Source organism: Chiloscyllium plagiosum, chromosome 13 (assembly GCF_004010195.1).
Source record: "Chiloscyllium plagiosum isolate BGI_BamShark_2017 chromosome 13, ASM401019v2, whole genome shotgun sequence".
Classification (NCBI taxonomy): domain Eukaryota; kingdom Metazoa; phylum Chordata; class Chondrichthyes; order Orectolobiformes; family Hemiscylliidae; genus Chiloscyllium; species Chiloscyllium plagiosum.
In genome coordinates this window covers 53,430,393-53,442,897 of record NC_057722.1, presented here as the reverse complement: position 1 = coordinate 53,442,897, position 12,505 = coordinate 53,430,393, and the positions used below count along the sequence as shown (strand labels likewise).

The following is a 12,505-nucleotide window of genomic DNA, read 5'->3' as shown; positions in this document are numbered from 1 at the left end:
CTCCACATATGCTGCCAGACCTGCTGAGTTTTCCTCGCAATTTCTGTTTATGTCTCTGATTTTTGGCACCTGCAGTTCTTTATGTTTTTCCTCTCACATATTATCTTGTTTTCTTCTATGCATAAAATAACCTTCATCACATTGACTTCCTTTTCAACCAGTGCAACAATTATGTAATTTATATTTGATGTCTGAACGATTCTTTCATACATTACTGTGCGATATTTGCCGTTTCCATGTTTTAGCTCACCGTGGCAACTTGCTTTGTCTCTTTGATCCAACATGTAACCAGAATTACAGGAACATTTGAAACTGCCAGGAGTATTGCGGCAAATTTGATTACAATTGTTGAATTCTGATTCACACTCATTGATATCTGTGTAAAAATGGAAAGAACAAATACTTTTTATTACCAGTTTACAGCAGAAACTAAGATCGTGTGGGCACTGAAGCCTGATAACAGCAACTATACATTTGGCTCTGATAGTCCAATAGCTATGGAGACAATGCAGCAGCACAGAAAGGTGTTGCATGTCAGGACCATGTGGAACCTCTGACAGAATTCTTGAGAATTGCCTAGGAAATTGAATTTTCCAAAAGACAACTACTCTGCATCAGGAACACTTGGAGAGACCCCATTAAAATTGGAAAATTTGCAAGGTTCCAATTTAGACCATAAGAAATATGCACAGGACCAGACCATTTGACCCCACAAGCTTGCTATGGCATTCATGGCTGACCTAAAATTCCTCATGTCCACTTTCCTGTATTTTCCCTGTAATCCTTGATTTCCCTGCTGATCAAGCATCTGTCCATCTCAGCCTTCAATATCCAGATGATTCTGCCCTCTGAGAGAAGAAATTCCTCCTCACTTCAGTCTTAAATTGACACCCCTTTATTACAAGGCTCTCTGCACCTAGATTGTCCCATGTGGGTAAACACCTCTCAGCATTTACCCTGTCAAGCCCCTTTAGAATCCCACATGTTTGTACAAGATCGCCTCTCATTATGCTATACTCCTAGAGTCCCAGCCTGCTTTGGCTTTGCTCACACGTCAATCAATCCATACATGCTTACATAAGCTTAAAAGTTACCCAAGAAATTTAGGGGACTAAAAACCTATTCTAATTTCTAAGGAACTATTAAACTGACCCCCAACTCAGCATTGATGTATTCCACCCCAATTCCACCCCACTCGATCACTGACACTTTCTCCCAACATGAGAGACAGCCAACACGACTCAATTCCATATATCAGCTCCCCTACCCTCACTCTGACCCTCCCCTGCTGGAACCGACTCCTCAAACACCCCCACCTGACCCTCTGTAACACCTCACTATTGTCACCTCTGCTGGTCATAGAATCTAGATCCAACACCCCCATGCTTCCCATTCAGCCACAGGTTTCAAAATCTAGATGTAAAACATTGTCTGCTTTCCTTCTGCACCCCTTTACGTGTCCTCTGACATGCCCCTCTCTCCTAGGCTTGAGGAACTGATATACACCATCTCTCCAGCTTGACCCTCCAAGAACCAACAACAATATCTCCGCCCTCCTGATGTCCTTCCCCACATCTAGCACTTCTCTCTGCGCTGGCTTGTGATTAGTGGTAAAGCAGATGATTGGGAAAGTTTTAAAAACCAACAAAACATGACCAAAATAGTTTAAAAAAGTGAGAAAATAAACTTTTAAGGTAAATTTGTAATTTGATAAAATTATGGGAGGAGTTGATAGTAGAGATAGTTGAAATTTTTTTCTAAGCCGGAAACATCAATTATGAGAGGATATAGATCTAAGATAAAAGTGGGTAAGTTTAAAGAAGTTGTGAGAGGCAAGTTTTTTTAACATAGAGGGTAGTAACTTCCTGCCAGAGGTGGTCGGAGCAGTTAAAATAGCCATTTAAGAAGCATCTTGACAGATACGTCAGTATGCAGAGATATGGACTATGCAGAGGCAAAATGATTTTAGTTTAGAAAGGCAGTATATGTTGGGGCAGGCTTGATGGCCCAAAGGGCCTGTTCCTATGCTGCATGGCTCTTTGTTTCTCTTAATCTGTTGACAGACGGGGAGTGCAAAACTAGAGAGCAGAGGTTTATTGTGAGACGGGAAAGATTTATAAGGTACCTGAGGGACAACTTCTTCACACAGGGTGTGAATATATAGAATTTAGGACCAGAGGGCAGAATCTCAGAATAAAGGGTTGCTCATTTAAACCAGAGATTAAGAGGAATTTCTTCTCTCAAGGTAATGAATCTGTGGAATTTTTACCACAGTGGGCTACACAGACTGGATGTATTCAAGACTGAGAGAGACAGATTTTTAAGCAGTTAGGGAATCAAGAGTTGTGAGGCAAAGGTACGAAAGTGGAGTTGAGGATTATTGGATCAGCCTATGGTCTCATTGAATTATGGAGCAGACTGAGTGGCTGAATCGCTTGCTTCTGTTTTATGTAAGTATACTCTCATTAGGATTCAGCAATTACTTCTTAGAGTTAAATTTGTTTGTGTTAAGCAACAGACCTTAAGGGCAGAAGTGAAGCAAATTGACCAACCCTAGGCTGAAGCAAGGAAATTAGGATAGAGTGCCGTTATTACCTTTAAAATGTTTTGCTAAGAAAATCATTCGACCTTGTGTTCAGATTCCTAAGAACCCTTCAGATTTATTTTCAAAAGAATTTACTTTCTTTCATACAGTACTTTGTGACATTTTTCTTTTCCCTACACTCGAGTGAAATTCAGACTCACCGTGGCAACTTGCTCTGTCTCCTTGATCCAGTAGGTAACCAGATTGACACGAACACTTAAAACTACCAACAGTATTTTGACAAGTTTGCTCACAATTGTTTGATGACAAACTACATTCATTGACATCTGTAAAATAGGGAGAAAAGATGAATGCTATTTAACATCTGTTTATCCCAGAGGAGGATTCCTCACATTGATTGAATAATTGATCCAGTACTTGACTCAGACACTGATTTCCTTTGAGGCTTTGGGGATCCGCACCTGGTGAGTCACGTAGGCATGTGGCTTACAGCCAGGTCAGGGGAAAGGAATGATTCTTGTGCAGCTGTTATGAGGTAAGCTTTTAGACAAATTGTTTTGCTAAGGATTGAAATGAAGACTTGGTTGCCTTGGCTGCCATACAGAGGTGTGCTGGCAGGTTCCAGTCACTGTCAAAACAAATGTAGAGTCTAGTTTCAAAGTGCCTGAAATCATAGCAAAGACATTGTCCTCTGTACAATCTCTGCCCCATCTCTTTGAGTTGTACTGAAGATCTAGAGGCACTGCCACTGCTTTTGTGTGGACAGGGCACCTACTCCTCTGACTTCCCTATGAGGATGCAACACACTTGGCCAATCCAGGCACTTGCCAAAGTATTTCTAAAAACACTCTAGACTACTTCCGGATACTTTGTAAAAGGGAATGATTTCTTAACAAGCTCCTTATAGGTAAGTCGAGTGCCTTGTCCTTTAAATAATGTGTATGCAAAATCCATCTTGTAGTGGAATGGTTCATCTATGAATTTATGGCTTGGACATGAATGCTCCAAATGTAGCATTCTGGTGCCGCATAAACTGGCTGGATTGTGTGTCAGGAGATTAGCAATAGCATTGATTAGCAATAGCCTTGCAGAACAGTACGTAGGCAGTGCCAGAAGCAGGAAGTATATCAATACAGCCCACAAAGTAATATCCCACCTCTGCAGATTGAGCCTGAATCATCCACGGCGTATCCTCTATTACACTGGCATGCAGGTTGGTTGGAGGACGTATCTATGAAACATTTTCCATTTGTACAGCTGAGGGTGCAAATATCAATTGCTGTAATGACAGACACAGAGGAATGTATTAAAAACTTCATTCTATTTTTGTTCCTTGTTAGAATTACGCCTCTACATTCATGAAGCTTTTTTTTCCCCATTGTTTCAGAAAATCACAAGAACTGTTACAGTGCAGAAGCACTGTGCTGGCCCATCATGTTCATACAGGCTGTCAGCATAAGCAACATGACTTCATGTCATTTTCTAACCCTTTCCCTTGTGACAATGCTGTCCCTTTAACAAGGATATGTTGCCCTTGGCTTTTTAATTTCAGAGAGGCGGTAAAAGTCACAGATTCCCAAAAATCTAAGTTGAAGGGTTTTAATGTCAGTTTGATTATAGCTAACAGATGCTGCCTCAGGCAAAACACTTTCAAGTTTTTTTTAATGTCACTTAAAGAATGAAAGAGAAGTGGTCAGTTCTCCCAACTCAGCTTTTTCTGGTTTGGTTTGGTTTGGTTTGGTTTGGTTTTAGCAGTAGTGGTTGAAAAGGTTCCTGGACCTAAAAAAATCAATTCCACGCTAATCCGCCTTTCTCTCTGACATCTCTCCTGTAAGTCCCTGGGTTTGATTTTACCTTTTGTGCCAAGGGGTGTTTATGGGGATTGTTGCAAGTATTGGGAACAGCATCAGTAAATTGGTATAATCTGTTGGGTTTTCAGATAGGTGAGGTTATTCAGTGTTCTGTCCTCTTTTGTTTGTGTTTCATTTATTAATCTTGTAAATAAATTCTGTTTTGTTTAAAACTAAGTGGTCTGACCAACTGTATCCCTCCTGGAATATCCATGTTACACCTGCTTAAAACAACTAGCAAGGCTACTTTCTTGAAATAGTTTGAGAGGGTCTGGCCTCGCCATAACACCCCATAACCATGGATATTAGTTCTGTTTAAATCAGCTACTACTGTCTTGAATGCCTCAATTGAATCAGTATCCACTAATTTCCAGGAATTCCAGAACCAAACCACTCACTGTGTGAAAATATATTTTTCTCATATCGCAATTACTTAATTTACTAAGTGGTTTAAATCTAAGCTCTCTCATTCTTGTTCCTTTAATGAGCAGGAACAGTTTCTCCTGGTTTACTCTGTCCTTATCTCTTATGAATTCAAAAACTTCAAATAAGTCAACTTCCTCTTAGCCTTCACCTCTTAAGGAAAACAGTCAGAACTTCTTCAAATTAGCATAACTGAAATTTCTAATCCTTGGAACCATAGCACACAATCATAATATTGATATAAATAAATAAACATCTTGAATTGATTAGCATGGACACTAACTAATGTGTATAATAATTGCTTTTTAACATTGAGCAATAATCTAATTTCTTAAGTTTCACTGATATGTGAAGACTTTTTTTTATTAATTTGATATCTTTACATTCACTCAGGCTAAACTCTGTTAAACAATATCACAAACATGGAAATTAAATTTTCCCTATGAGCTCCATAAGCTCCTTAGTTTAAAGATCTGTGCCCTACTGGGATTTGTGACTGAATATGATTGAAAACTGTAGGATGTATTTGCTGACACTGGGGTGGTTTTTATTGCAATAACAGGAAAATCAGCTATTTTCTTGAGATCACACAATCATATAATTATTACAGAGCACAAGGAAGCCATTTGGCCCACTCCATGTATTTTCTACAATTTGTGCTCTAGCAAAGCTGGATGCAAGGATTGTCACTGGCAATGTTGTTACGGCAGCAGTAAAACTTAAATGCACCAAAATCTAACAGCTTTGACATCTCATTTCAAAATACATCCATTTATAAAATTTAGAGTAGCAGCACGGTGCCATCGGGATGCATACACAGTGGCACTGGAGATAGGGATACACCATGAATTGGTCATACTCAAATTCTTTCGGGAAATATCAGCTCCAAAGTTTTAAGAAAAGCAGTTTAAAAATATTGGGTTAGTTATATCTGCGCTGAAAATGTGTTGCTGGAAAAGTGCAGCAGGTCAGGCAGCATCCAAGGAGCAGGAGAATCGACGTTTCGGACATAAACCCTTCTTCAGAAATGAGGAAGGCGTGCCAAGCAGACTAAGATAAAAGGTAGGGAGGAGAGACTTGGGGGAGGGGCGTTGGAAATGCGATAGGTGGAAGGAGGTAAAGGTGAGGGTGATAGGCCGGAGTGGGGGTGGGCGCGGAGAGGTCAGGAAGAAGATGCAGGTTAGGAAGGTGTTGCTGAGTTCGAGGGTTGGGACTGAGACAAGGTGGGGGGAGGGGAAATGAGGAAACTCAGAGCACATAAAGTTAGTGAATTGGTAGCCTATTTTTCTTCTTCCCCAAGAAACATACCATGGATGGACTCAATATTTCAATACAAATATTAAGTCATAGAGTCCTACAGCATGGGGACAGGCCCTTTGGCCCAAATGGGTCCATGCTGACCAAAATGTCCATCCACTCTAACCCCATTTCTCTGTACTTGGCCCATATCCTTCCAAATCTTTCCTCTCCATGTATTTGTCCAAATGCCGTTTAAATGTTGTTAATTTACCTGCCTCAACCACTTCCACTGGCAGCTCATTCCATATGTATAACATCCTCTTGCGTAAAAAAGTTGCCACTCATGTTCCCTTTTATCCATTCCCCTTTAACCTTAAATTGATGCCCTCTCGTCCTTGATTCCCCACCTCCGGGAAAAAGATTAAGTGCATTCACCTTATCCATGCCTCTCATGATGTTTTTCACATCTATAAGATCCCCCCTCAGTCTCCTATGCTCTAAAGAAAAAAGTCCTAGTTTGTCCAACCTCTCCCTAAATCACAGACCCTTGAGTCTTGGTAACACCTTTGTAAATTTCTTCTGCACTCTTTCCTGTTTAATAATATCCTTCCTATAACAAGGTGACCAAAACTGAATGCAATACTCCAAGTGTGGCCTCACCTATGTCCTGTACAACTGCAGCATAACTTCCCAACTTCTACGCTCAATGCCCTGACTGATGAAGGCCAGTATGCCAACAGCCTTCTTCACTATCCTGTCTACCTGTGACTCCATATTCAGAGAACTGTGCGCCTGAACTCCAAGATCCCTCTGTACCACTACACTCCTTAAGGCCCTACCATTCACCATGAAACACCTACCTTGATTTGACTTTCCAACATGCAAGATCTCACACTTATCCACATTAAATTCCATTTGCCATTTCTTGGCCCACTTCCCAGCTGATCAAAGGCCTGCTGCAATTTCTGGTAACCTTCCTCACTGTCCACAATATCACCTATTTAAGTGTCATCTCCAAACTTACTAATCATGCCTTGTACATTCTCATTCAAATCATTGACATAGATCACAAACAGCAATGGGCCCAGCACTGATCCCTGAGACACTCCACTAGTCACAGACCTCCAGTGAACAAACATCCTTCCACTATTACGTTCTGCTTCCTACCATCAAGCCAATTGTATATGTAATTTGCCAGCTCCCCCTGGATTCCATGCGTCTATACTTCCTGAGCAGCCTACCATGGGGAACCTTATCAAAGGCCTTACCGAATTCCATATAGACTATGTCACCATCGTGCCTCATTAGCTTTCCTGGTCATTACATCAAATAACTCTAACAAATTTGTGAGGCATGATCTCCCATGCATAAAGCCATGCTGACTACTCCTAATCAAACCCTATCTTTCTAAATGCATGTATATCTTTTCTGTCAGAATCTTCTCAAGTAACTTACCTACCACAGATGTTAGGCTTACTGATCAACAGTTCCCATGTTTTCTTTGCAGCCCTACTTGAATAAGGGCACAACATTAAGAACTCTCTGGGACCTTCTGGCACCTCACCAGTGGCTAACAATGACACAGAAATATCAACTAGGGACCCCACCATTTCCTCTGTAGCCTCTTGCAGGGCTCTTGGATATTTCTGGTTAGGATCAGAGATTTATTCAACTTTATACATTCTAATATGTCCAATACCTCCTCTACTGTGATATAGATTTTCCCCAAGGTATGATCACTAATTTCACCAAGTTCCCAAATCTTCATGTCTTTCTTCTCAAGAAACAGAAGAAATACTCATTGAGGATCTCACCCATCTCCTGCGGTTTAGATTAGATTAGATTACTTATAGTGTGGAAACAGGCCCTTCGGCCCAACAAGTCCACACCGACCCTCTGAATAGAAACCCACTCAGACCCATTCCCCTACACTTACCCCTTCACCTAATACTACGGGCAATTTAGCATGACCAATTCACCTAACTTGCACATTTTTGGACTTTGGGAGGAAACCGGAGCACCCGGAGGAAACCCACGCAGACACGGGGAGAATGTGCAAACTCCACACAGATAGTTGCCTGAGGCAGGAATTGAACCCGGTTCTACACATACATGTCCACTTTGATTCTTGAGAGGTCCCATTCTCTCTCTCGTTATTCTTTTTCCTTTAATATACATGAAGAACCTCTTTTAATTCACTCTAATCTTCTCAGTCAAAGCTATCTCATGCTTCCTTTTCACCCTTCTGATTTCTTTCTTCAGTAAACTCCTGTATCCCTTATATACCTCCAGGTATATCAGCTGCCTGTACCTGAGCCATGTCTCCTTCATTTTTCTGGTCAAAGCCTCAGTACCTCTTGTCATTCAGGGCTCCCTATTCCTGTCAACTTTGTCTTTCACCTCACAGGAACATATAGACCTTGAACTCTAGCAATCTCACTTTTAAAGGCTTCCATCTTGCCGGAGGTCCCTTTGCCTGCAAACAAACTACTCCAATCAACCCTGCAAGTTCCTGTTTAATTCCATCAACATTTGCCTTGTCCCAGTTCAGCACTTGAACCTATAGAGCAGTTTTGTCCCTCTCCATAACTATTTTAATAGAACTATGTTCACTGGTCCCAAAGTGCTCCCCCACTGTCACCCACTTACCTGCACTGCCCTATTTCCCAAGAGGAGGTTAAGTTTTGCCCCTTTCAGAGTAGGACCCTCTACAAACTGCTTGAGGAAATGTTCCTGAACATACTTAACAAATTCCACCCCATCTAAACCCTGAACACTATGGCAATCCCAGTCTATGTTAGGAAAATTAAAATCCCCTACTATGACAACCCTGTTGCTCCTGCAGGTCATCCCCAATCTCCCTGCATATTTGTTCCTCTAATTTGGGTTGACTATTTGTAAGTCTATAGTACAGCTCCAATAATGTCATCATTCCCTTCTTATTTATTAGAATCAGAGTCCCTACAGTGTGGAAACAGGCCCTTTTGCCCAACAGGTCCACACCAACCCTCCGAAGAGTAACCCACCCATACCCAATTCCCCTTCCCTACATTTACCCCTGACTAATGCACCTAACCTACACATCCCTCAACACTATGGGCAATTTAGCATGGCCAATTCACCTAACCTGCACATCTTTGGATTGTGGGAGGAAACCAGAGCACCCGGAGGAAACCCACGCAGACATGGGGAGAATGTGCAAACTTCACACAGACAGTCACCTGAGGCTGGAATCGAACCTGGGTTCCTGGCACTGTGAGGCAGCAGTGCTAATCACTGAGCCACCTTGCTGCCCCACAAAGCCTCACTGGATGATTCTGCAGTTATTTCTTCTCTGAGTACTGCTATGATAATTGCCTTAATCAAAAATGGAAATCCCCACCCATCTTGGCAACTCCCATAGTCATGTCTCGATAAATTTTAAAATTATTGTTAAATTGAAAATTATATATTTAAATAAATATTTTAACTTTGTCTAAAGTCTTAAAAATGACAAACGTTTTAATTTTTCCATTCAGTAGGTGAAAATTAACAGTAAACTGTAGAAAGTATCAAGTCTGAAGCCTGTTGCAATTGCATCTGAGCATTGATCAATTGGCAAATGTAATGCACATGGTACGTTTATAAATATACAACTGCATGATAATTATTACAAGCAAAGGACTTGTACTTTCTTTCTTACCTGTGCATTTCCTTCCGTCTGAATCCAATTTAAATCCACTTTCGCAACTGCATTCATAGCCTCGACTATCTTCAAACTTATTGCGTTCGATGCAAACCTGATCGCATTGATTTTCACCATTGCTACATTCATCAGAATCTAAAATTTTACACAAGCTACAGTTCAACTATGAGAAAACAAAGTTTGTACAAATGTGTGATATGATGAAACAGTAAACAATGTCCATGGGCTAACAAATACTGTGACTCTGCAATCTTCCTGTCTCACAAGTAAAAATCCAGCATGAAACATAACCTTGAGCATGTGACTCGCTCCATAAATTGTATGATAATCTGACTGGGACTGGGAAATCTTCTGGAGCCATTTAAGTTCAAATTCAGCTGCATATTGACTGTGTGAGTTCCTGTTCTTGAGGCACCTCCACTGGTGGCTGTGTGAACATTCTCCATCCTCCTCGCACACTTTAATGGGTTTTGGAAAATAATTGTAACTGACAACTTAAATCATCAAGTTTTAAAGCATGATCAGTAACTATTGGAGTCATCGGCTGGCTTCTTGACATCAAACATTCCAGAGGTAATTTTCATTATTTCACAATAACTTACTTACAATTTATTTTAAGTCAATGACAGTAGTTATCAATACCTGTATTCTGCTTGACTGTCACTCCCTTATTGGTCAAGTGGCCATTTGTCACTGTTATCACAGTAATAGTATAAGTACGTCCAGGTTGTAAATCAGAAAACACAACAGATAAAGTTTGGCTTGATTGTACATCAATTTTCTGTTCTTCATTAAACTGTGATGTTAACTGAACGATGTATGACAGTAGATGCCCTTTTGCTGCTGTCCAGGTAACTGTCAGAGAAGTGTTTCGAATTCCATTCGATGGAAATGTGACATTCGATACAAATGCTGGTACTACATTAAGGAAAATAATTCACACAATAACGTTTTATAGGATGGTAAGTATAACTGTACGACATTAACTAAATAAATAAAGAAAATGGTATATCTGAGCCCAGTTTGCCTCTGAAATATCTACATTTGTCTGAAAAGGGAAGGGCTACTAATCTACTATTTGGAGATGAGGACATTCTTAAAATATATTGGAAGCCATTTATCAAAGATTTACATTTAATTCATGGAGTCTGTGTTTCCAGAGCTCAGGAAACTTGACATCTGAAGGAAGGATGGTATGAACAGTTAAATGTCTTTTCGGTATGGGAGCCAAGATTTTCTAAAGAGCAGAAGTGCTGACCCCTCTACAATCAGGTACCCCTCCAATCGTGTATGCCCTCCAATGTTAATCGCCTGAGTCTCGATCTCTACCCTCAACCAATGATATTCATCTACCTCCTTGATGTCTGAAGTCTGAAGTCTGTAACTCCACTCTGACCTGCCAGCCACATCTCAATACTAATTGTTACATTGAAAATAGGAGTAGGAGTAGGCCATTTTGGCTCATTGAGCCTGCTCCATTATTCAGTATGATCATGGCTAATGATATAACTCAGTGCCCTGTTGCTGCTTTCTCCTCATATCCTTTGATCACTTTAGCACTAAGAACTATATATCTAACTCCTTCTTAAAAATATTCAATGTTTTGGCCTCAATTGCTATGTGTGTCAGAGAATTCCACAGACTTATCATTCTGTTTGGATGAAGAAATTTCTCTTCATCGAAGTCCTGAATGACCTACCCTGTTTCCTTAAACTGAGTTCAGGATTTCCCAATCATTGTTAGAATCTTATACGTTTCTTTGAGATCACTCTCATTCTTCTAAATTACAGTGAATGTAGTATTAACTGATCCAGTATCTCTTCATATGGCAGTCCCGCCATCCCAGGAATCAGCCTGGTAACCCTTGGGTTGCATTCGTTCCGTAGCGAGAACATCCTTTCTCAGAGGAGCAGATCAAAACTGCACACAATACTCCAGGAATGGTCTCACCAAATCGCTGTACAATTGTTACAAGGCACTATTGCTCCAATATTTGAAACCTCTTGCTATGAAGACCAATGACTGGTGTACAAGAACACATAGGTCTCATTGTACTTTGCCTTTTTCAATCAATTGCCATTCAGATAATAATCTGTCTTCCTGTTTTTTCAACCAAAATCTCACATCTATTGACATTATACTTCATATGCCAACTCATTTAACTTGTCCAAATCACAAATCCTTGCATATGCCTCACACTTCACCCTCACATCCATTTTTGAGTTACCTGAAAATTTTGAGTTATTGCATTTAGTTCTCTCTTCTAAATCATTAATATATATTATGTACAGCTAGGATCCAAGCATAGTTCCTTCCAGTACTCCTCGAGTCACTGCTTACCACTTGGAAAACAATCCTTTGATTTCTCGTCTTTGTTCTTAGTCTGCCATCCAGTTCTATACCCATGTCAGAACTCTATATCCAATTGCATGCACTTTAATATTATATCCTAATCTCTTATGCAGGGCCATATTGAAAGCCTTCTGAATGTCCAAGTAAATCACATCCACAGCCTGCCTGTTATGAACTTCCACTAATTATATCTGTAAAAATGTCACTAGAATTTTCAAGCATGATTTCCTCTTCATAAATCCATGCTGACTCTGTATGATCTGCTATTGTTTTTCAAATGCTCTGATATTAAATCTTTTATAATGGGATTCCAGCATTTATTCCCACAACCGATGCTAAGATAACCAATCTAATAATTCCTGTTTACTTTCAAACTCCATTTTTTAAAATAGTGTGATTACAATAGCTACT

General features: G+C 40.3%; 1 protein-coding gene across 1 annotated transcript in view; it reads right to left on the bottom strand.

Annotated features, from left to right (window-relative positions):
• LOC122556387 (serine-rich adhesin for platelets-like) overlaps positions 1 to 12,505 on the bottom strand; it is a 144,495-nt gene that overhangs the window by 54,670 nt on the left and 77,320 nt on the right. Inside the window, exons 46-50 of the mRNA XM_043703021.1 lie at positions 10,385 to 10,660; positions 9,740 to 9,877; positions 3,702 to 3,824; positions 2,746 to 2,871; positions 251 to 376 (exon numbers count right to left, since the gene is read on the bottom strand). Of these exons, the coding sequence (XP_043558956.1) occupies positions 251 to 376; positions 2,746 to 2,871; positions 3,702 to 3,824; positions 9,740 to 9,877; positions 10,385 to 10,660 (789 nt within the window). The remainder of the gene's footprint in view (positions 1 to 250; positions 377 to 2,745; positions 2,872 to 3,701; positions 3,825 to 9,739; positions 9,878 to 10,384; positions 10,661 to 12,505) is intronic.